Below are 24,306 nucleotides of genomic sequence, written 5' to 3' on the forward strand. Positions count from 1 at the left end.
TAGTAAAAGGGAAAAAGTATTCTTTATGTTTTAACCTGCTTCAAGAAATTCGTATTTACTGTGACAACGTAATAGTTCAAAAAACAATTTAATTTAATTTCCTTTCATTACAATCTTGGACTCGGGTAGAAATATCTGATTTAATAACTACAGAGAAAGAGTGGAAGGGAACATCCTAAATTAAGAGCTATCCTAATCTCATAGACATGCTGTGCATTTGTTTCTAGAAAGTAACTACTCACACATCCTACCTACCTATCCCTGGAGATGATCCCTTTAGAGATGTATGTGGCATTTCTAAAACGAAGTCTATAAAACTCGTTATATTTTTGAGGCAATCTAAACCTTTTCAATACAGAAACCAGAAAAAGAAGACACTCATTGTTTGAGCTTCTATCCTTCCAACATCCAAAGCCAAGCTTCTACCACCTTCAGGAGCTATTCCTAATTAGATCTGCCTCTTTCTATCCAGTCTCCAGGTGCCCACTGCTCAACAGTTGCGCATATAAATAAATCAAGGGTATTTTCATGCGTCTCCTAAATATATTTATATTAATCTCTTCTGGATTGCTCTATGCTCATTACACAGCTGTTACAGTTCACAAGTGGCATCATGTTATGCTGGTCTCCCCATATAATCGCAGAGACTTCTTTATACGAAAGGAGCGGAACTCTTTCGTAATAAACCCAACTGTATGTAATACTAAGCTCTGCGCATAGTCCCTGCCCAATAACACTTACTACAAACATTTGAGCAATCTCAGTGTGCCAATAAGGGTGTGAGTCACTTATTTTAATTTCTGGAACACACCCAAGTCCTTTAAATTTTCTTCCTGATCTAAGCGGTAAACAAAAATGCAGCAACATACAACCAGCTTCTAGAACGCCTTCATTTACCACTCCTTGAAACAAATTTCCAAAGCCTACTAATTACAGACCACTCTTTAAATTACAATAAGCCACGCAGAAATCCCCAAATTGTTTGGAATTGTGAGCCACTCCCATTATAATCATCATAATTTCCACCCGTTTTATATACATGCACATTTTTTACATGACAATGAATGTAATCAGTATGGAAATAAGAATGCTATAAACTAAAAGGAACCAGGCTTCTTCTGAATGTCCACAGTAAATATGCAATATATGCAAAACTACATATTGCTAGGGATTTCATGGTAAACCTTGATGTAAAAGGAGACACTGCCCACTTTCATAATCTGGTCCCCCTCTCCACCATCATGTTCCACCTCTTGACTTCAGACTAGTCCATCCAGGATTAATTTAACCTTAATCTTATGATTCCCCCTCCCATTGTCCCTCAACCCCCAGCCCAAGCTCCACGCACTCAGCAATGAAGTCTCATCCTGATTTTTGCTAATGTGGCAGAGTCGCCGTGAACAGACCGCCGCATCCACCATTCTAAAAGTGTGGGTCCTCACACCAGACTGCCCAGTTTCTCAACCAGGTTCCTCTATTTACCAGCTACTATTTAACCTCTCTGTGCCTCTTCTGTATGAAGAAAATAACCTTGCCTACTTCTCCGAGTTGGTGTGAGGATGAATGAGCCTATAAAGGTACAATGCCTTGTAAGGGCACCATAAACATGAGCCATCGTTATCAACAGTCAGTGTGCCTCTTCCACGTGTGTCAACAATGGTATCTTTATAGTGGAAAGAAAAAACTCTTTTTCTGTAGTCTCTGATCCACTACTCACAGAACTCCATTTCTGACACCAGATATGTGGGGTTTCCCCCCCCTCTGGGGTTCCCCCACCACCACCAAGCAAGTCTCTACAGGCATCAGCTGTATGTTCTACGATTTAATTCAGTTCTAACACTGTCTACCTGGGGTTAGCACAGACCTCCAAGGTTAATTAAGGGCTCAGTCTCACAAGACTTCCTTCCCACTTCAGATGCCAATGGCAAGTCCAGGTTGTCACCTGTGTTCCAACACCCCCAGTTTGGGGTTGATAATTTGCTAGAATGGCTCACAGAACTTAGGAAAGTGCTTTCTTACTTACTATTACCCACGTAGTATAAAGGACACAACTCCGGAACAGCCCAAGGAAGAGATGCATGGTGTAAGGTATATGGGAAGGGGTTCAGTTTCAGTCCTCTCCACGTGTGCCACCCCCCCAGCACCTCCACCTGTTCACCAACCAGGAAGCTCTCCAAACACCATCAGTCAGCATTTTTATGGACACTTCATGGCATAGGCATGGTTGATTAAATCATTGGCATTGGTGACTGAGCTCAATCTCTGGTCCCTATCATGTGGGCATGTGGCTGGTTAGCCCTGGCAACCAGCTTCCGAATACTTAGGGGTTTTCAAAAGTCACCTCATTTAACAAACTAAAGTGTGGCCGAAAGGGGCTTGTTATGAATACTGAAAGACACTCTTCTCACTTTTAAAGCCCTGATCTCTTAGGAAATTTCAAGGGTTTTTGGAGTTTTGTTCCAGGAACAAGTATGTATTTCTTGTTATAAATCCCAGTATCACAATGGCTCTTTATGACTTTCCACCAGACAACGTGCTCTTGAGGGCAGGGGTACTGGCTTATTCCTCTTTAATCCCCAGAGCCAAGCACTGGGAATAAAGCAGGAGTAATCTCCCTTCTACAGCATTAAATCAAAATGGTAGTACAGATAGTTCAACAGAGAGTAGCAGGGGGGTGGGCAGAACACAAATTCTAGACTGCCTGCCAAACTGCTGGAAATCCCACATATCTAAAGTAGTCATTTCTGTTTTAATTAACATTTCCACAGAACAGCAATATTACCTGCTTATACACTTTAGGAAGGAAAGCAGAAAAATGCAGATTTTATGGGAAATCCCAAAGCAAGGCTTTACCAATTAGTATTTAGCTAAATAGAAACTGTAATCGGCCTATTTCCTGAAAAGAGATAAAATTCATTTTGGGGTTGTTGTTTCTTTTAATTCCTCTCTGGACACTGCATTAAAATATGTATTAGGTATCCATTGGTGCCAAAGCCAGGAAATAACATGCAGTGATACCACACTCAACACAGTATATTTCATCATCAAAGACTTTTCAAAAATACAGCCAGCTAGTCTCCATCAGTCTTCTGAGGTCTCTTATCAAAAACAATAAACAAAAGGACTGAAGAAACAGATTTTAACCAGAGAGGAAAAAACCATTAAGATAACAGCATCTCTACTGAAACTTACTGAATTTATTTCATAACATCTTCTTGTGTTAATTTTCAGTTATTTGGGGGGGCGGGGCCACATGTCCACATTCTGGTCATCAAAGGCTTTGTTCTAAGAAAAGTTAAAAATACACTGAAACGGTTTGAGAGGTTTGCTTTTACAGTCCATACCCACATGAAGATTTATTTTCCTCTGGTCCCTTCAAATAAATCTTAACTTCTTCCAATTCAAGGACAATGGCCTCATGCTCCAAACCTTTTGTCCCTCGCCGCAACCACTCTCCTGAGCTTCAGAGCCCTGGTTCTGGCTGCCCGCTGAACGCTACACAAGTATTCTGTAAACCTGCCCGTCACTGCACTGTCCCTCCACCGCCCTACACCTGCTTCTCCTCCTCCTGGCTCTATTTCCTCAGGGCAATGCCGTCCTCTCAGGCACCTTCCACGCCTTCTCTCCTTCCTCTCCCTCCCCCTCCCCATACTGGTCCATCAGATACCAATCTGCCCACCCAACTTCTGGGATCCCCCCCATCCATCTCCCCCACCGCAGCTGCCCCACTCCTAAGCCCTAATGACCTTGACCCAGGTTACTGCAATAGCCTCCCAAACAATATTCCTGCCTCTAACTCTACCATAAAACTGCTATCGGTTTCAAATCCTAGATCTGACCACATTACTGCTCCCTAAAGGGCTGCTCCTTACCCAGACCACGCCCACAGGGTGACATCACTTACTCCACCCACACCAGCTGGTTCCCCAGAAAAACCAGCCCTCCTCCTCTTCTGCTTCTGCGGGTTTCTCTCCACACTCGCATGCATACCCACCTCCTCCGTCAGTGTCCACCTGCCACTCATCAAACTCCTAGTCACCTACCACCACACCACCACCCCGTATCATGTACATGTGTCCAGATTTAACTGCCCCCTCCCATTCTCCAAATACCATTCCCCTAATGGCTCAACTTCTTGGCTTTTCTGCAGCACTTTTCCTGCTGACCAAGCCCTTGTTCTTGAGGTAGGCCCCTGCCCAGGACACCCGTTCTCTCCTGGTTTTCTTCCCACTTCCCTACCCACTCACCTTGGTTATCTCCAGGGACACACCCTTCTTTGCCTACCCTTTAAATGCTGGTATCCCCCATGCTTCTGACAACCTCCTGGCTTCAACAAATCCCAGAGCTCTCTCCCCAGACCAGGTCTATCCTATCTTCTGGAGAAGCCCAGGAAACTTTGATAATCTACAGACATCTCAAATAATACACACACCTAGATTCATTCATTATTTACTGACTGCCTGGACTCAATGCACTGTCTGAACTCATCTTCCCTCCCAAATCTGACATTTCTTCTATATTCCCTTTCTTGGTGAGTGACAGCATTATCCTTCCTGCCACCCAAGCCAGAAAGCCACAGTTCATCCCTGACTCCTCTCTCCTACCACGCCAACACCCACGCTCAATGTTACCAAATCCTCCCAGTTCCCCAATATCTCCAACTTGGCCCCTCCTCTCCACTTAATCTCCACTCTGGTTGCATTCACTCTCCACCTCAGCAACTCAACAGCCACCGAGGACTGGCTGGAACTCACTCCTGCAGCGGACAGATGTTCTGACAGCCACAACGAAAGGTTCACAACTTCCAAGCAGGTTTTTTAACTTAACATTTCTATCTTTTCTGGTGACAGACTATACATCTGGGGGAATCTATTACTTTATAGCTCAGCCCACATTTTCCCTTCTGTTCACCAACACTGTTAAAATCAGTAAGTGCCTAAATGAATGGAATTCGTATGTGTGAATTCAGAGAAAATTCAAATACCATTAGCAACTGTAACACTTAGGATCTGGGCACCCAGTGCTTTGCTTCACACAAAATACTAACACAATACTTTAGTTCACCTACACCATTTTGACAACACTCCTATGGCCATTTCAAGTTCAAATGAACAGGAAATGTAGGAAGCTAGCTAGCTAAGCTAAATCAGCCATCTTGTCATATTAACACATCATGCGTTTTCAAAATCTAAAATGCACCACATTTTTTCAGGGAAACTAGGATGTGTTTAATGAAAAGAATTGGCTAAAAACAAAACTTCATATAATTATGCACTTAAGCATGTCCCACACAGCTAAAAGAATAGCCTAAAACCTCAGACTCCCAGGTTAGAAGGAGCCATTCCAGCTAGCCCATTTCTTTGGAGTTCAAGTTATGTCATCCTAAATTATCAATAATCCCTCCAATGTTTAAAAGTCCCATTTTGAAGAAATACCTTTCCCCTTTGGGTCCTGCTGAAACCACCCCTGAAGTATACATGAAATTTGAAACAGATGAGAGGGAAGTTCTAAATAAATGGCTCAGATTAAAAATAATACTTCTAGGGAAAGATGATGTCTCGATATTGAATCAAATCAATCATCACACTCGAGAATCATTCAACATGGCCTCCATAAAGCAAAGGTTCCTAGGCCTTAAAAGTTTTCATTCGTATCAGGAGGGCAATACTAAAATGTATGAACCAGAGGACAAGACCTGATAAGAAATGAGCCTTGAACTGGGTGGGTTTTCTAGGATCGGGGATAGAGCGCTTAATAAGGCTCTCGACACAGTGTGGGCAAGGGGGTAACAGCCTCGGGAAGCCTCCCATTTGGATATGGTACATCAGACAACATATAAACTCTGATGTTTTATAATAGAATTTAACTTGCTAAAGAAGTTTCCTAAGAACGTTTACCTGGCAAGGGTATATGCAGATTGGATGGAATAAAGGAGTCATTAAAAACAGAAAAATTAAATCTTCTCAAGGAAATGAATAATCCACTCCCAAATGCTGCCCCAGCCCACAAGCACTCGGCCTCCCAGGAAGCACAGTGACTAAATGTGCCAGCATTCTCAGAAGGCAGATGACTCTCCTACATTCATCCTTCCCTGTCCCCGAGGAACATGGCACTACTGGCGGGCCTTTCTTAAAACGCTTCTTGACATTGTATCAATACCTCCCACAATACAGAAGCGCAGAACAATTAAGCATTCCCTTTGGCTTGCATGAAACCCATTCTTATTGGCGCTATAATAAATACACCACTCATGCCCCCTTGATTTCTTTCCCAAGACATTCTCTCTTCAGGAAGAGAAATAATTTGACTTATTTCTCAAACACCAATGACTAGTCAATTCACTTAAGTTCAACCCCATCCAACCAGATATGACCTAAGCTAGCTGTTTCCAAACTAATTCATTAGGCATCTTAACATATTTCATGGAATCCCTTTCAAGCCTTCCTTAACTCTGTTACTTTCCCCCCAATCAGAAATTTAGGTCTAGAATAAATCTGTCACAGTACTGGTCAGGGCCTTTGAGGAAGAAACAAGCCCCAAGTAGTTAAGTAATTCTCCAAAGTTACCTCTGCTAGTTAATAAAGTACCAGGCCTAGGGCCCAGGTCTCCACATCCCCAGCCTCAAACACTCTTCATTTCACCTAAATGTCTCACTTTTACATGATATAGTATCTATTGCCATTGTTTGTTTTATTATTACTCACCCTGAAACCAAAAAGAATCTGCTTCACTGCCCTGAGCCAACTTCTTTTTTTGTCTCTTAGTTCCTTTTATTCTGTAACAGTGTCCTTCACCCTCCCCCCCATAATACATACATACTATTTTTCTTTCATTATATTGTCGAAGAAACTAGGTATTTGTTCTATAGAATAGCCTACATTCTGGATTTGGGCGATTGCTATTTACATTTTTCCTCTTTTCCTTATAAGCCGGTACTTAGACCTATAGGCTTGATGTCTAGCTCCATGTCTCAGTCAGCTCAGGCTGCCATACCAAAATAACATAGACTTGGTTCCTTAAACAACAGACATTTCTTTTCTCATAGTTCAGGAGGCTGGGAAGTCCAATAAGAAGGTGCTAAGCCAATTTCTTTTTTATTATAATTCTGACGCCAAGTCTGATCAAATGGAAATCTGGGGGTCAAATGACAAATACTGACAGCCCCCTCCTGTGCCCTGCACCAGGCCCACTAGCAACGAAGATACGGGGGTGACGGTGACAAGACAGACAGATGTGGTCTGCCCTCAGGAAGATCACAGACAGGATAATCTGGAAGGCTTAAAACTAAATTTGCTCAAGTTCCCTGATGCATCCAACAATGAGCTAGGTTATCATCTTTCTCCAAAGCATCCAAGAACTTCATCAACTCCACCATCGATTCAGAAAGTAATAAACTTGCTGCTTAGGTATAATAGTTCAGGTCCCCAAACAGAAATCACTACTGTGCAGATAAAAATAAACACACATAAATGAGATGAGGGAATAAACTCATTTTTCAACATTTATCAAATAAGTGACAGCTCCAGTATTACTGTAGGCTGAGAATTTATAATCAATTTACAAGAGACAAGATATATAAGTAGGAGAAAATTTTATAGTATAGTCTCTTAACATTCCTGCGATGCTATCACATTTGCATTACGCAACAATTTATAACCTAGGGATACCTTCTAAACACGTTCGTCTCATTTGATCCCCCCATATCTGTTTGAAAGATTAAAAAACTGATATTCCAAGAAGTTAAGGAACCTGCTCCAGCTCCCAGAATTGGTGAATGGCAGACCCAAAATCAAGACAGTCTCCCATTTCTAGATCCAGACTTTTCTACTGAACCACACTCTCTTCATAAAAGCTCCTACTGGCCCTTCCCTTTGGTGGCCGTTGCTGAAGCGCCAGAGGCCAAAAGGAGGTTCTGACTGATGCAAGAACCACAAAAGGCATTGCAATGCACCTACCTCCCCACCCTGGCAGGAACCTTAGGTATCGTCCTCTTTCCAAAGAGCTGAGACAGAGGCGCAGTGCTCACTCCACGCCCATCTGAAAGGATGATGAATGGGGCTGTGCAAGGACACGACAAAGGGCAGCAGGTGGCCAAGCAGTCCAGGTCTACGGGAAGAAATACGTCGCCTACACTGAACGGGTGCAGCCGGAGAAAGCGGATGGTAGGCCTGCTCATGTGGGCATTCGTCCCAGCAAGGTGCTATCACTAAAGCTGGACAAAGACCACAGAAAAGATCCTGAACGTAAAGGCAAATCTCACCAAGTAGGACAGGAAAGGGGCAAATACAAGGAAGAAACAATTGAGGAGATGCAAGAATAAAGTAATCTTATATACCACTTTCATTGAAAACTGTCAAAAAGGGGGCTCCTTCCAAACTGACTTTATCAATAATGCTAATACCACTAGAATAGTTAACGTATATTAAACATGTGCTCGCATGCTAGATAATGTTCCAAGTCCTTTATATGAATTAATGGTAATTGTTTACATAAGAGTCCATTGGTAATACTACAGGTTCACTCGAACTTAAAAATCTTAAGTGAGTAAAAATATTCACAGTGGCATTCAGGATATAAAGCCAGTTTCAGACAACCAATTTATTGTAAGACACGCAACCAAAGGAAAGGGAGGCTGGCAGTGAGGAGGGAACAGCAAACCCCGGGGGGGCTCACGTGGCCCAAAGGCAGAGGTTTCCCACCCGATTCCAACACTCGTACCAGGTTTACAGAACATAAACGAACTCCGAAGAGCTAGCCAAGCAGAGCACATGACTCACTGAGCTGCTCTAACGCCCGCATTGAAATTTCGCATAAGCGAGCTCATTTCTGAACTGTGGATGTGTCCAGCAAGGCTGAAACCCCTTAGAGAGGAGACAGACACTCTGTGGGTGGGAGGCCAGAGGGCAGGGAAGGTAGCCACAGGGCACTGAGCTGGGCTCTGACAGCCACAGCATCTCCCTTTGCAGTGCGTCACAGCTCACAGAAATTATGTCATTTGGTTTGCTCTTACACAATCAAAAACAAGGCAGTGACTAAGTCCCTAAAGAATGAGCACAAGGTGATCTAAACCTTCTGGAGGAAAAAGGAAAGCCCCCAGGAAGAAGCAGAATTTGTCATGGGTCAAGCCAGCAGCCTTTGGAGGAACTGCGGCCAGAATCCTATATAGCCAGAGGCAGATAAGAGAGAGAAAACAGAGGAAGCTGAAAAGCAAAAAAGAAACTTTTATATAATATGTTAATTTATACATCAACTATTGGGCAAAAGAACTACACTTCCATATGCCTGCTCATGCAGAAGTTGGTGAAGACTCTGACAGGTAGCCTCAGGCTTGGTCAGAAGAAAACAGCCCCTTTACCAGAGACAGAGATGAGAGAGAGATGAGAGACAGTGAGATACAGACACACAGACAGCAGAGACAGAGAGGGTGAGAAAATTAAGCATCCTGGAGTGAGTGAAGCTCCTTCCTGCCTGATCAATTACATTGAGATTCCCAATTCATTTTGGTCACTTAAGCCAAAGAGATACAACCTAATTTCCTGCCATCTTTTATTGTTTGGATGGATTATTAGTTCACTTCAAATCTCTCAACCATTGTCAGTTCTCCATTCAGCCTAGCACCCTGAAATGAAAAGCATGTGATCATATACAGTAGAACCTTTTAAAAATAACAATTACTAATATTTATTACTGCTTATTATTACAGATGAGGAACTGAGGCTTAAAGAGGTGCCATGACATGGCCAAGATAACACAGCACTGATACAACTCAAGCTGCCTTATATAGCTACTTGCAGTCAAAGTCAATTAAGAATACACACCCTTCAGCCCATTACAAAATCTAGTTCCCTTTCTTTTTCTTAATAGTAAGAGAGTTTTTAGCCCTCACCTCAAAAGATCAAGATGCACTGTAATGTTAATTTTGAAACTGTACAGAACTACCTCTAGTGGGAATGAATTTCAAATTGATTTGCTGATACTAATGCTAGGGTTGCCTTTTTGACAGGTGCTCCCCTTTCCCTACATGACCTACCTCCAAATCCTCTCTACCAAATGGCAGGCATGACCATACTTTGCATACAGTTTATAGAACAAATTTCCTCCAGCAGACACCAACGGGACAGCCAAGAATCAAAGCCCACCTCCCGCAGCAGCCCACCACACTCATTCCAACTGCACCACGTCACATGTCGCCACTGCTGGTAATCAGGGAGAAGAGGAAAGCAACTTTCAAACTTCAGAAAGATCTAAAAGGTCAGTGTCTTCCCCTCAAAGGAAAACGGACAAAAACAAGCAACCCATGCACCCGTTTAAAACAAAGAGAAACAGACTTTAAATGGTCAAAAGTAATAACGTTTCTATAAACCACCTACATAATATTTACATTTTCCATAGCTGGGAAATCACCGATTACAGTCAAGGACCCCTGAAGTTACCTCTGCTGTGCCATTCAACCTGGATCTGCTTAAGGCCTAAACCAATAAAGCTTCTGTTAGTTTCATTTCTCATCTCAACGTTCCACTGAAATTAGAGTCCGAGAAATCAAATGAATTTTAATTCCCTTGGAATGTTCTATTAACTATAAAACACCATGGAATATTAGTTTCATTTTAGTGTTGGAATTTTTCCTCCTCTGTAATGCACGTAGTTATTTGTTTTCTGTTTTCATAAAAAAATTTTTGTTTTTGTTTTGTTTGAAAACTATATGATACACACATAAATTTCTATGCCTTAACTGGCAAAATATTAAAAACTAATCCTCAAAACAAGCATTTGTGGGAAATTTTCAGAGTAAGTTTGAGTTGTCTAAGAATAGAATGATTAAGGAGGGTTTGTAATCTATCTAAAGTCAGAAATAACTCTTCACATCTTTTAAAAGAGTCACTTAAAAAAACTCTGTAAGAGGGAACAAATTAAATCAGGGCAAACTAAGAGTTAATCAAAGTATGAGAGATTAAGCAACAATTTTCACGAGAGGCAAGCCTTAAAGTAGACAGTAGACACCAGAGTCCATCTACTTGTAATTTTTCAACAAAATACCATAAGCTGGTAAGTAAACAGTATAAATATCCTTTGGTAGGTGGGGACTTTAGTCATTTGTGCTACTATCTTAGTCTATTTAGAAGGTAACTTAGGTTCCTCCTAATTCTACCACGGTGGTTGGGAAACCAGCACTAAATGGATTGAAATTCAAAGATAAACAGTCACTTCCAGTCACCCTTTTCTTACACGCTTAGTAAGAGCCACATCATCCAGCTCCCCACCCTCTGTATCCCAAGGAGTACTTCACAGGACGCTGATGCTTTCTTAGCAATGCTTTTCCTGTGCTGTAATTATAGGAGCAACAAGTATTTTGCTCCTTGTTTCAGTGATGTCAGCCTGAAATACACTCTAAGGTATTTCAAAATGCCCAAATATGTAATGTGTCTTTGGTACAAACAGAGTAAGCAAAAAAATAACCTGAAGTTCAGCTGACCACAAAAAAGGGGAAGCATCTACTGAGCTAAATATGTATGCATAGGACTGAAGAGCAGTGCTCTCTCAAGATTTCCACCTACCTAACAGACACATGGTCAAGGCCAAGCATGAACAACGCTCACACCAAGAGGAAGATCCACTTAGAATTACAAGAAATATTAAATTCACTGGAATGCAAATTAAATAACACTGAGGTGCCTTTACAAAGTTTTCCTCTCTCTTTTAAAGACTATATCCAATGGAGCTAAGGGTGCCTGAAACTAGCTAAAAATATAGCCCTAGAACCATAAAAATGGTCACACTCTCATGCTCAGTAGAATTCCATTTTGTACACCTGTCCTAAAATATTAATCCATAATTGAAAAGGTTTCTTGTTCAATATGTCACTACAGTGTTATGTGCAATAGCAAAAATTAGAACCATCCAAGTTTTCCAATATTTGGGGGAAAATGCCTTCTCAAGAAAACACAAGTGGACATGAAAACAATAGCTGACATCATGCAGTAACACCTCCTAATTCTAAGCTTAAACAGCAGGATTCAAATTCATCAGTATGGTACTCCTCAAAAAGTATAAACAGCACTACCATCTGATCTAGCAATGCCACTTCTGGATATGTATCTGAAAGAACTGAAAGCAGGGTCTCTAAAAGATACTTGTACACCCATGTTCACAGCGGCACTATTTACAATAGCCAAAAGGTGACAGTGACTCAGATGTCCATTGACTGACAAATGGGTAAACAGAATGTGTTATATATATAGACTATTATTCAGACTTGAAGGAAATTATGACATATACTACAACATGGACAAACCTAGAGTGAAATAAGCTAGTTACAAAAAGACCAATACTATATGGTTTCACTTATATTAGATATCTAGACTAGTCAAACTCATAGAAAAAGAAAGTAGAATGGTGGTTGCCAGGAGCGGAGTGGGGGAGAAATGGGGAATTGTTCAATGGGTAGTTTCAAGTTTTCCAAGATGAAAAGGTTCTGGAGACTGGATGCACAACACTGTAAATATACTTCACCTTGCTGAACATGTAAAACAGACAAAGGAAAAAACCTAGGAAACAGTTCCACAAAATTATATTTGGATTAGGATAGTAAGATAATGGACCATTTCCCCCTAAACTCTGTGATGAGATTTTTATAGCACTCTTATTTTAAAAAGTTTTAAGAACATATTGCTCTAACTACCCATAAAACCCAAAGCTTAAAGTCCTTGCAGGGAAAAAAAACCCAAAAAACGGCATGCTTATGAGAAATTACTCAATTTTTTAGCATATTACTAAAAATTACTTAAATTTTTAGAAAAAAGATGGGAGCCAAATTTTTAGCTAAGGTCTTGCTCTTTACAACAGATGAGAGATGATTTACATAGACTACTAACTAACCTACACAAGAGCAAGTTTCAATCTGTTTTGTTCACCAAATCCCTAGCACCAGTTTGCACACTGTGATATTCAACAGATACTTGGAAAATAAATTTAGAAAACTACATTCACCATCCTTTTTAAAAATATTTTTAAATTGATTTTTGTTGATTTTTAGAGAGAGAAGAAGGGAGATACGGAAATAGAAATATTAATCAGCTGCCTCCTGCATGGCCCCCACTGGAAATCTAGCCCACAACCTGGGTGTGTGCCCTGACCGGAAATCGAACTGGTGACCTCTTGGTGCATGGGTCAATGCTCAGCTACTGAGCAACACCAGCCGGGCTACCTTCACAATCTTAACGCGCACAACAACCAGCATTAACTTCGTGAAAACATTTTGCTGATTATATTCTAAATCTCCTAAATCCAAAACCTCCTAAATCTATTCTCCTGGTCTCCAAGTCCCAAATTCATCCTTTCTCGCGCTCTAATTATCTCACTTTGTTTAGCATCTGGAAGAAGAACTGAGTGCTGCGATATACAATTAGTAAATTATTCTTAGCTGACTGAATCATGTAGCAGCAGTAAGCAATTACAGGCCCTAAAATGCATATTCTTCTGGCTGTTTTAATACTCTATGACATAATGAGCCCTATTCTCTGTAAACTGAAGGCGAAGTCGCAGTTTGAATGTGGTTTTATCCATCAGCTCAATATGAAATAAAGGGGTGTTTCCCACACACACGTTTCACACCCCCAAAACGCTGGTATGTGCAATCCAAGATAGGCTGAGAAGAAACTCTTTCCAAGAGTAAAGGGCAAGTTCCCCTTCACAAAGAAAAACCAACTCAGCACGCTCCGCTGGCACCCCTCCAGTCATCCATCCACCAACAACCATCTAGATGATGGAGATTCAAACCCCTAAGAGCAAGAGCTAGCAGCTCTGCTTTCGCAAACTGTTGTCCAACAAATATAATCTGAGCCACCTATGCCATTTCTAATTTTCCAACAGCCGCATTAAACAATAAACAGGTAAAAATTGATCTACATCCAAAATGTCATTTCAACATGTAGCCCTACCCAGTATGGCTCAGGGGTTAGAGCACTGGCCCATGGCCTGAAGGGTCTTGGGTTTGATTAGGGTCAAGGGCATGTACCTCCAGTTGCAGGCTCAAACCGGGGCCCAAGGGGGGCAGCATGTGGAAGGCAACCAATTGATATGTCTCTCTCGCATGGATGTTTCTCTCCCTTTCTCTCTCTCCCTCCCTTCCACTCTCTCTGAAAAGCAAAAGAAAAAATATCCTCAAGTGAGGATTAAAAACAAAACAACTAAAAAAACATGTAATCATTATTTAAACATTACTGTCATAAATTGTAGATTCTCTTCCTTTGTCTTGGGAACCCAGTGTGTATTTCAAACTCACAGCACACCACTCCACCCAGGCCAGCCACACTTAAAGTGTGCAGCCACCACAGGTGGCTGGTATCTACCATACTGGACAGCACGCTTCCATTTCAGAATCACTTGTAACACTTTTATGTGTACTTCATATTTTAATCATTTTTTGTGAACTCAGACATCCTTCTTAGTGCATCTCTGGCACTCTCCACCTAAAAAAAATTTAGCAAGTAAACAAAAACTATTTGACTAGGATTCAGAGCCAAACCAGAACTAAACTATTAAGAGAAACCTGGACAGTTAACCTCATTCAAGAGTTTGGTAAACTCTGATTATACTTATTAACTCTATTTAATGCATTTTATGTCCTTGGGCATGTTTCTGTTGGAGCACAGTCGTGTACGATTTTAGGACAGCCGTCAACAGGGAAACGTGACTAGTTTTTCAGGGATACGCTTCTTGGTCAACATTTCCACACCACACATTACACAATGGGTATGATCCTGAAGAACTGTGAACAGTGAGAAGTGTCCTCTACACGAACGAAACAAGCTCTTTAAAGGAAAATTAGAGAGATGCAGTCTATTTAATAAGCTTTTAAGCCCGGCCAGGCGTGGCTCAGCGGTTGAGCGTCGACCTAGGATCCATGGGATAGGGGTTCGATTCCCGGTCAGGGCACATGCCCAGATTGTGGGCTCAATCAATGACTCTGTCATCATTGATGTTTCTAGCTCTCTCTCTCCCTCTCCTTTCCTCTCTCTGAAATCAATAAAGATATATATATTTTTTTTTAAAGTAAGCTTTTAAAAGCTATTACTAAATGAGGCCAGAATTTCATTTTGCTCACTGCTCTATCCCCAGAACCAAGCTTGCATGTGTGGGGCACAGAGTGAGGACTCAATAAACTGCTGAATGCACGAATGAATGATGGGCTCTCTTAAAATAAGGGGGGAATATACCTAGTGATTTAAATCTAACTAGTAATAACATCTCCAATAGTGTCCATTTTTAAGTGACAGCTACATGTAAGATACTGTGGGGACTCGGGGTCTACTTGGGGAGGACGGGAAATTGTGTACATTTGTGTACAGAGGAAAAGTAAGAGTACTCTTAATAGAGAGTAGGCTTTCATTTGCCTGCTAAGGACCAGGCATTTATTCTCTGTGTTGGCAAACATGCTAGTCTCGATCCTCACTAAAGAAAATACAACAACAAATGATAACTTTGCTATTGAGGAAGAGAACAGAGGGCGCTACAAAGCAAGGGGTGCTAGGACACTGGTGGTTCAGGAAGACTTCTCCGAGAAGGTGCTGTGTAAGTGGACATGAGAGGGGAAAGTGAGGGACGCAATTTCAGGCCCAGGTTCTGTGATGGGGAATAACTTGGATCCCGAAAAGAACCGAGAAAAAGCTAATATGACTACAGTCCTTCTGTGCTGATATTTACAAGTTGTTGCATCAGAGAGCTGGGCCTTATAATATAGGCAGTGTTTCCTCATCAAGAATAGATTCTCCTAGACAATGGACAGGGGTGGGCAAAAGCAGGTTTACCATTGTATGTGAAAGTTTATTCTTGTATTATAATTTATTAATTGTTATTTTCCATACAAACTTTCACATACTCGCAATGGTAAACCTACTTTTGCCCATCCCTGTATATTAGCTCTTTGATGAGACAAGGCCACAAACAGGCTAAGTTAGCTAAGATGCATCCTTTAATTAAATGAGCAGCTCCTCTGCATGCATCTATCATATATCCTACTTGGGTCTTTTCACCATCCCTTCTGAAGAGAGGCCAGCTAGCTAATGGTCTTGGGCCAAATTAGAAGTGAAAAGCAAGCCTTAAACTGGGGCCTTTATCAAAAGACAGCCACTTTATGTGGGAAGTTGGGGGTAAGTAAGAGCTGCTTGCTGGGGGCTAAGAGGAGTTAGTTGGTGAACAAGCCACAATACAAAGCATTTGGTCAGCCTCATTTCTTTCTCCCAGAAAATGACTGTTTACAGTTATGACTTGCACTGACTGCCAAAGGAAGTCTAAAAAGAATAACCACATTATTAGGTATTTTTAGCTTTTTTCATAAATATTTTGTGTCACTGCTTTCCAAATCTTCTGAGTTAGCCAGGAGAAAAAAACGGAGTAAAGAGTGTATTGTTCATATATGAGGAGAGATGTTGGTGATTAATTTTCTTTTGAAATTCAGTTAAAGGAATGAGTCTTTGTGAGTCCTGCTCACACAAACACAAAATCTCAATGGATCAATACTAGGTAAGAACAGAATATATCAGACATGGAGACGAGATGTGCAAATTGCCATGCACCAGGCAAAGGGGCTGTTGGAAATGATTAGACTCAATAATAAAGGGATTAACCCACTTCAGATCGAAAGGCACACACAGACTGAAAGTAAAGGGATGGAAAAAGGTATTTCATGCAAATGGAAACAAACAAAAAAAGCTGGGGTAGCAATACTTATATCAGACAAAACAGACTTTAAAACAAAGGCTACATGTAACAAGAAACAAAGAAGGACATTTTATAACGATAAAGGGATCAACCCAACAAGAGGCGATAACCCTTGTAAATATTTATGTACCCAACGCAGGAGCACCTCAATATATAAAGCAATGTTGATAGACAAAAAGGGAGAGATCCATAGTAATAGCCACAGTAGGAAACTTTAACATCCCACTGACATCAATAGGCAGATCATCCAGAGAGAAAATCAACAAGGAAACAGTGGCCTTAAATGACACATTAGATCAGATAGATTTAATTTCTATTTTTAGAACATTTCACTCCAAAGCAGAATATACATTCTTCTCAAGTGCACATGGCACATTTTCCAGAACAGACCACATTGTTAGGCCAAAAAGCAAACTTAAGAAGACTGAATTCATATCATGCATCTTCTCCAATCATAATGATATAAAACTAGAAATCAATTACAAGAAAAAAAACTGAAAAACACATACACATGGAGGGTAAATAACATGCTACTAAACAAACAATGGATTAACAATGAGATCAAGGGAGAAATCAAAAGATACCTTGAGACAACTGGAAATGAAAACACAACCACCCAAAATTCTATGGGACACAGCCAAAGCAGTCCTAAGAGAAAAGTTCATAGCCTACCTCAAGAAACAAGAAAAATCTCAAATAAACAATCTATCCCAACACCTAAAGGAACTAGAAAAAGAACAAAGCAAGCCCAAAGTGAGTATAAGGAAGGAAATAAAGATCAGAGTGGAAATAAACAACAGAGCCTAAAAAAAAAGTACAAATGATCGATGAAACCAAAAGCTGGTTCTTTGAAAAGACAAACAAAACTGATAAACCTTTACCAGACTCATCAAGAAAAAAAGGACCCAAATAAACAAAATTAAAAATGGAAAAAAATAATTACAATCTAGGGGTTAAAAAGTTAATATAGTCAAAATAGTTTTGATGTTGTAAAACATCAAAATTATCACCAAAACTTCTAATGGAGCCCTGGCTGGTATGGCTCAGTTAGTTGAGCAAAATCCTGTGCACCAACAGGTCGCTGGTTCAATTCCTGGTCAGGGCACATGCCCAGGTTGTAGATTTGGTCCCAGTCAGGGCGCATATGGGAAGCAACCAATTGATGTTTCTCACATGGATGCTTCTCTCTCACTCCCCCTCTCCCTTCCTCTCTTTCTAAAATCGATAAAAATATATATATTTTTTAAAGTGTGAGTGGAAAATAAATAAAAAGTATGAGTGGGGCCCTGGCCGGAGAGCTCAGTTGGTTAGAGCATTATCCCAATACACCAAGGTTGTGGGTTCGAGCCCCAGTCAGGGCAATATAAGAGTAACCCAATGAATGCATAAATAAGTGGAACAACAAAAATCGATGTTTCTCTCTCAAATCAATTAAAAAAAAAGTGTGAGTGGTTCAGAAGACAATTTCAAGTTTTTCAAGACCTCTTGGATGGGGTAGGTAGAAAAGGGTAAAAGGGAGATAAGTGATGACAAAAGGAGACTTGACTTTGGGTGGTGAAGGGTAGGGATGGTAGAAGGGTAAAGGGGGTATAAATGGTAATGGAAGGAGATTTGACTTTGGGTAGTGAGTACAATTTATTAATGATGTATTACAGAATTGTACACCTGAAACCTAAATAATTTTATTAACCAATGTCACGCCAATAAATTCAATATTTTTTTTTAAGTAATATAATTTGGAAAATAATTTTTAATTCAATTACACTGTAAAAAAAAAAAAAAAAAAAAAAGACCTCTTAACTATTCTACGTCTAAAGCAAAAATGAACAAGTGTCCCATTTCCTTATTCCCATTAACTACCAAAGGCTCAGGAAGAAAAGGGATCACCCTAGAGATGAAGTAAGATGTGCTCCAACAGATTAATAATTTTCATCAATTTCTACTCTTGGAAGTCTAAATGTGTCCTGTATTTATAGGTAGTTTGACTTTGTTGGAAACTCAAAAGAATTACGAATTACAGAACTGCCCACATTCTTGGTTCTGCTTGAAACAACAATAGTCTGAACCCACAAGTATGAACTACCAACACTGTAATGAAGACGCATGCAGAAGAGGAGGGGGTCAACATCTTAAGAAACTCCTCAATTATAGATGTCCATATTTGCAAAGAGAAAATTAAAAATTTTAAATTATCTTTATAGCCAAGAAGTAACAAAAAGCAAAGTGGAATGTGTGTCAGAAAACTTGAGTTCCAGTCTTTCCCCTGAATGTGGCCCCTTAGTCCAATCACTTAACAAGGCCTCACTTTTCATTACATTAATGCTCCAGAGGGTCCTTGGGAGAATCTTAAGATAGGGTACATTTTAAAACCTGTGAAGAGCCAATTATTATCAAACCAGGGAAGCATTCATTCATTCATTCATTCAACTAATACTGTATCCAATGACCAATCACTGTGTCAGGTACTGATGGGGCCCTGTAACTACGGCAATAAACATGGCATTCAAACTGCCACAAACAAGCTGTAAATTCATTCCCTTTACACTCTCCATACTGGTTTTTAACCCTTCCCCCCCCTTTTTTTTTTTTAATAAAAAAAGAGAGTATGAACATAAAATTTTTAAAAATGCTAACAGTTGCTTTATATCTGTAAAATTTTTTGTTATTGTTGGAGACAGAAAAAAGTTGGGCTATGTTCCTTTGTCTGGCAAGAGAAGAAAGACATTTCTCACCCCCTCCCCCTTTCTCTCCATCCTGCATTTACCACAAACATCTTGCTTTCTCTGGATATTTTCAAGAGTTCTAAACTACATGTTCCTGGCTTTTCCACCAGGTGATTCAGCACCAAAAAAAGTCACTATTACCGATAATAGGTCCTTACGGCAACACTGCTCCTTCCACCTCTCTAGAGAAAAGATAAATTTCACTACTGCACTTTATGTCAGAGTGCCTACTGTATTCTTATAATCACCAGTATACTAAAATGCAAAAGGCTTCTCCAACCTTAGGTAAAAAATGCTCTATATTAAGAGTGCCTTGCTTTATACTTTTAATGTTGACTTCCTTAACTCATAAATCTTATAGGAACTTAACAATCAATTCTTTAAATAACTAAAATACCTGCTAAAATTCAGAGTTTAGAACATTTTCTCCACCTGGCAAATAAGTCCTCTCACTCAGCACTTTGCATGTGTTCTGTTAGAAGGGAAAATACACAGGCACTATAGCTTCAGAATACACACATTAAGCTCTTCAAGCGAAGGACTAGGTCTTACTGTCCTGATTTTCAGCAAAATACTTCAAAATACATATAATGTTGGACTAATTCTAAACCCTAAATAAGCAACATTATATGCATATAACATATGCTAGATATTACATAAATTATGAGTATAACACAAATGTATTGTACCTGTATAAGCCCAGGAAAAAATATTTTTAAAAAATATGTTTTCATTGACTTGAGAGAGAGGAAGGGAGAGGGAGAGAAAAATATCAATTATGAGAGAGAGTCATGGATCAACTGCCCACTGGGGATGGAGCATGCAACTTGGGCAGGTGTCCTGACCAGGAATCCAACCAGGGACTTCTCGATGCATGGGGAAAAAGCCCAACCAACTGAGCCACATTGGCCAGGGCGAGATGTTTTTATTTTTAAAGCACTAAGGCATCTTCACGCCATTCCAACCTGGATACTTTGGCCCTTGTGAAGGAACATCTCACACCTGCAGAATCCAAGAACCTGGATGTTTTCTGGAGATTACTAGCCACCTCTGGAATAGACTTCAAACCAGCACCATCTCTGACAAGCTCTAGTCAAAGTGTCAAATGGTGAGAGCAACGTAAGTGGAAGGAGGTAATACCATGTGGAGAACGAAAAGGGGAGGCCAAAAAAGAAAGAAAAGTGAAAAAAGCAAAAGGAAATGCAATTCTTCCATAACTGATAGAGAGAAGGAGGGTTGCTCTGATTTCCAAACTTCACAGCAAACTCTCACCATCAGAATACACTCTATTGAAAACAAGAGATCACCTGCTATGGACTGAATGTTTGTGAACCCTCAAAAGTCATATGGTGAAGTCCTAATGTGACAGTATTTGGAGAGGGGGGCCTTTTGGAGGTAATTAGTTCATGAGGGTGGCCCAAGATAGGATTAGTGTCCTCAAAGGAGGAAGAGACAGCCCTTTCTCCATGTGAGGAAACTGCAAGACGTCAGCTGTCTACAAGCCAGGAAGTCCAGGAAGGGGTCCTCGCCAGAACTCAACCATGGGGGTACCCAGATCTCCAACCTTCGGCCTCCAGAACCGTGAGAAACAAATATTTATTTAAGTCATCTAGTCGATGGTATATGTTACAGCTGTACACAGCTGGAGATAGCTTAGAATGACTAGTAAACAGTGCAGCCTTGAACCTGAGAAATAAAGAGGGGAGACTACTGCATCCCGACTTCCCTCAGGATCACCTGCTACTGAGTAAGGGCACAAGATTTCACTCGTGCCCTTCACTGGCTCCTCTCCTCCCTCTTCTGGTTGGGGAGTTAAGAGGCTGAAAAGACTAGAACTTCCGAATTCATAAAAAGAAGCCTGACCTCAGAAAGTGGTTAAAGAAACTTAAAAGGTCTGGCAAGGAAACCCTAGCACATTGCTCGGTCCTCACACGTCCCATAGCTCACCATCCACCCAAAAACGATTTTCCTGGCTTCCAGTTTCCAGCACTAAGTTTGATAGCAATGCTTGGTGCACGCCTGTTGTTTTAAGAGCAACCAATTTGTTCCATGACAGCCTCCTCTAATCTGATGTGAGCCTGGCGGGGTTGGCAGGGCTTCCTGGTGTGGCTCCAGGACCCGGGGGCCGCGGGCTCCAGCGCCAGACTGAGAAGTCCAGCCCAAGCGCCCCGTTTGGGAAAAGCCTCTCTGCAAAGCACGGCCACGGTCGGCGACTCTGGCCCCCAGATCCCGGACCATCTTTTCCCAAGTCACGCTTCCCACGGCATGCTTCCTCCAAAAAAGGAAGAAACCGGCCTGAGGCTCAGCTCTCGGCCCGCTCATATTTACCTACCACAGGAACTTGTTTGCAAAACAGATTCGAGGCACCTATAAACTGGACTTGACAGGAAATGCCCGACCTTGACCCCCGCAACCAAGATTTAGTGAGCGCCCACTATCGTCAGGCCCCGCGTCCCTCTCAGCGCCCCCTCCCCACAGAGGCGCGGGGCCCGGGAGGTAGGAGACGCCAGGTCACCGCGGCCACCGCCCTCCAAGCCGCTCAGGGGGCCTCAGGCCACCGAATGGACCAACACACAGGGCCAGCGCGACGACCCGACCGTTGGCTCTGCGGGGGCGCGAAGGGCGTCCCGGGTCGCAGGGAAAACTCCGGGAGTGGCCAGGGGCCGCCTCCCCGCCGAGAACTGCTCCCCAGCAGCCGGCCGCCCGAGGCGGAGCCGCAAAGGCCATCTGGCGCGGAAGGCAGGAGCCGGCCCGGCCTCCCCGCCCCGCCTCCGCCTGCCCTCGCCCCGGGCGCCCCCAGCGCGCGCCGCACGCCCAAGCTCAAGGCTCGACCCTAGGACCCAAAAAGGCACCAGCCACTTCTCCGCGGTCCCCTCCTCCTTCCCCGCGAGCATCCCCGCCCCGCGGACACGTGGCGTCGGGGTCCGGCCGCCCAGGGACCCCCCGGGCGCGACGGGACGCGGGCTGCGGAGCCCGCCGCGCGCACCACTCACTTGCTGGCCGGCGCGGGGCTTGCCCTGGGGCGCTCTCTTGAAGAAGGAGGTCCTGGCGGTGAAGAAGAAGTCCTCGGCGTCCTCCTCCAGGCTGCTGTAGCCGCTGCTCATGCTGCTGGTCCCGTCGCGCGCCGGCCGCCTTCCCGGGGCGCAGGCGGCCAGGCAGGGGGTGCCGCGCCCGCCCGCCCCGCGAGGTTCTCGGCGCGCGGCCCCTAGCCGCCGACGGGCCGTCCCGCAGCAGCTGCGACCGCCGCTCAATCCAACCGTCCCGGCCCCTCCCCGCCGCCTCCCCGCCGGGCTCCCGGCGCGGCCCGGGCCAGGGAGCGCCTCGGACCCCGCCTCCGGGGCCCGCCCCGCCCCGCCCCGCGTGCCCCTCCCGGCGCGGCTCGGGACACGCCCCCGCGCGGCCGCAGGTGGGGACGGGCGGGCGGCCGCCGCTACCGGCGCTGCGGAACCCGGAAAGCCCGGCTCGGTGGCTGCGGCTGGCGGGGCTCAGTTCACAGTCGTTTCCCAACCTCCCGGAAACGGCCAATTCCTCTGTGGTCAGCCCGCCCCCCCTCCCGGGGTCTAGCGAGTGGAGGTGGAGATTGCGGGGCCGGGGGGCCCCAGACCCTCGGGCGTCCCGCGGAGGTTTCGCCGCGCGCTCAGCGCCCGCAGCTCGCCCCTCCTGGGGGCTGAAAGTTAGCGGCGATGAGCGGGGAGGTAACAGCTGGGCTGAGTTTATTCAAATGAAAACATCCTGTTAATTCCGTGTAGCTTCGGCCTTTCCGCGTCGCCCTTCTCTCCAGCGTGGATTCACTTCCAGATTAGGGCAACCGAGGTCGTCACGATCGCGGAGGCCGCTTGGTGCCAAGGGGGGGGGGGGGAGAACTAGTTCTGTAGTTAGAGTTTATTAAATAAACGTGCTTTGTCAATGTTCCCCTCCCACAATCCACTTTAAACCGACGAGGCATGGTTTCAGTGATGGGGGGGAGGAGTTCGGGGAATTCTATTCACCGACCTACCAAAAAAAACCAAAAAACAAAAAGTTCCATATTTTCTGAAATCTTTCCAATCCGGTAATCCTCTTAAACTGCGAAAGTTTCCTCCAAGCCACCTGTCAGTTACACAGTTCTCTTATTGGGCAGATTTAAATAGCCCTGGTTTCCTTGTGGAGATTCTGATTGAAAGGAGGTTTCTCGAAGACGCCAGGAAGCGTCTGCAGGGCTACGGTAAGCAGGTGTGAGGGGAGGTTTCATTAGGAAGGAAGGCGGGGGGTTAACAACTCAAAGGCAGATAGGGCTCTTTTATGCTCAGTTTACACCTAGAGCTGCTGAGGCCTAAAGAGAGAAAAGTAGCCCTGGGTTGCAGGCCTGGGCCTATTCTGATCTGAAGTTCTGCAGATACCCTTCCTCCGTCCTCTGCTTGGTCCTGGTCAGCCATGGTCATTTGTGGACTAGTGGGAGGGAGAGCTGGTCCGGAGATGATGGGAAGAAAGAGTCATCCTATCCCCAGCAGAAAGAAGGCTTGCAAACCGTTCTCCCTTCCTGCAGGCTTATTCACACATCCAGCTTGTAAACCTGTGTATTACCCCAAGTGATTCACATCAACTCCAGGAGGCAGGCCTTGCAGTTGCAGCCCATTTTAAAGATTCTGCAACCTGAAAGCCTCTTCCCAGTGAGGGTAAGCAGAGTATGCAAGTCCAAAATAAGACTTTTTTTAGAAAATATTTTAAGCTGGCTATTTTAAAAAATGACTCAGGAAAAACCTTCAACCTTCTCCCTAACTGCCTAAGTATTTAGGTAAAGAATCTATTACAGGAAAGGAGCTATTACAGCGAACTGTAGTTTAATGTGAGTTAGGTGTGATACAGAGGAACCTAGCAAGGCCCT

At 43.1% G+C, this 24,306-nt stretch overlaps 1 protein-coding gene and 1 pseudogene across 1 annotated transcript in view; one reads left to right on the forward strand and one right to left on the reverse strand.

Moving 5' to 3' along the window:
- The window catches only part of RASSF3 (Ras association domain family member 3), a 73,967-nt gene extending 51,389 nt beyond the window's left edge, over nt 1-22,578 (reverse strand). Inside the window, exon 1 of the mRNA XM_087814564.1 lies at nt 22,436-22,578. Within this exon, the coding sequence (XP_087670690.1) occupies nt 22,436-22,546 (111 nt within the window). The 5' untranslated portion in view covers nt 22,547-22,578. The remainder of the gene's footprint in view (nt 1-22,435) is intronic.
- On the forward strand, nt 2,504-8,320 carry LOC148093819 (large ribosomal subunit protein uL24 pseudogene; annotated as a pseudogene).
- Nucleotides 22,579-24,306: the final 1,728 nt, after the last annotated feature.

The sequence above is a fragment of the Miniopterus natalensis genome, chromosome 2 (assembly GCF_054644295.1).
Source record: "Miniopterus natalensis isolate mMinNat1 chromosome 2, mMinNat1.hap1, whole genome shotgun sequence".
NCBI classification, from domain to species: domain Eukaryota; kingdom Metazoa; phylum Chordata; class Mammalia; order Chiroptera; family Miniopteridae; genus Miniopterus; species Miniopterus natalensis.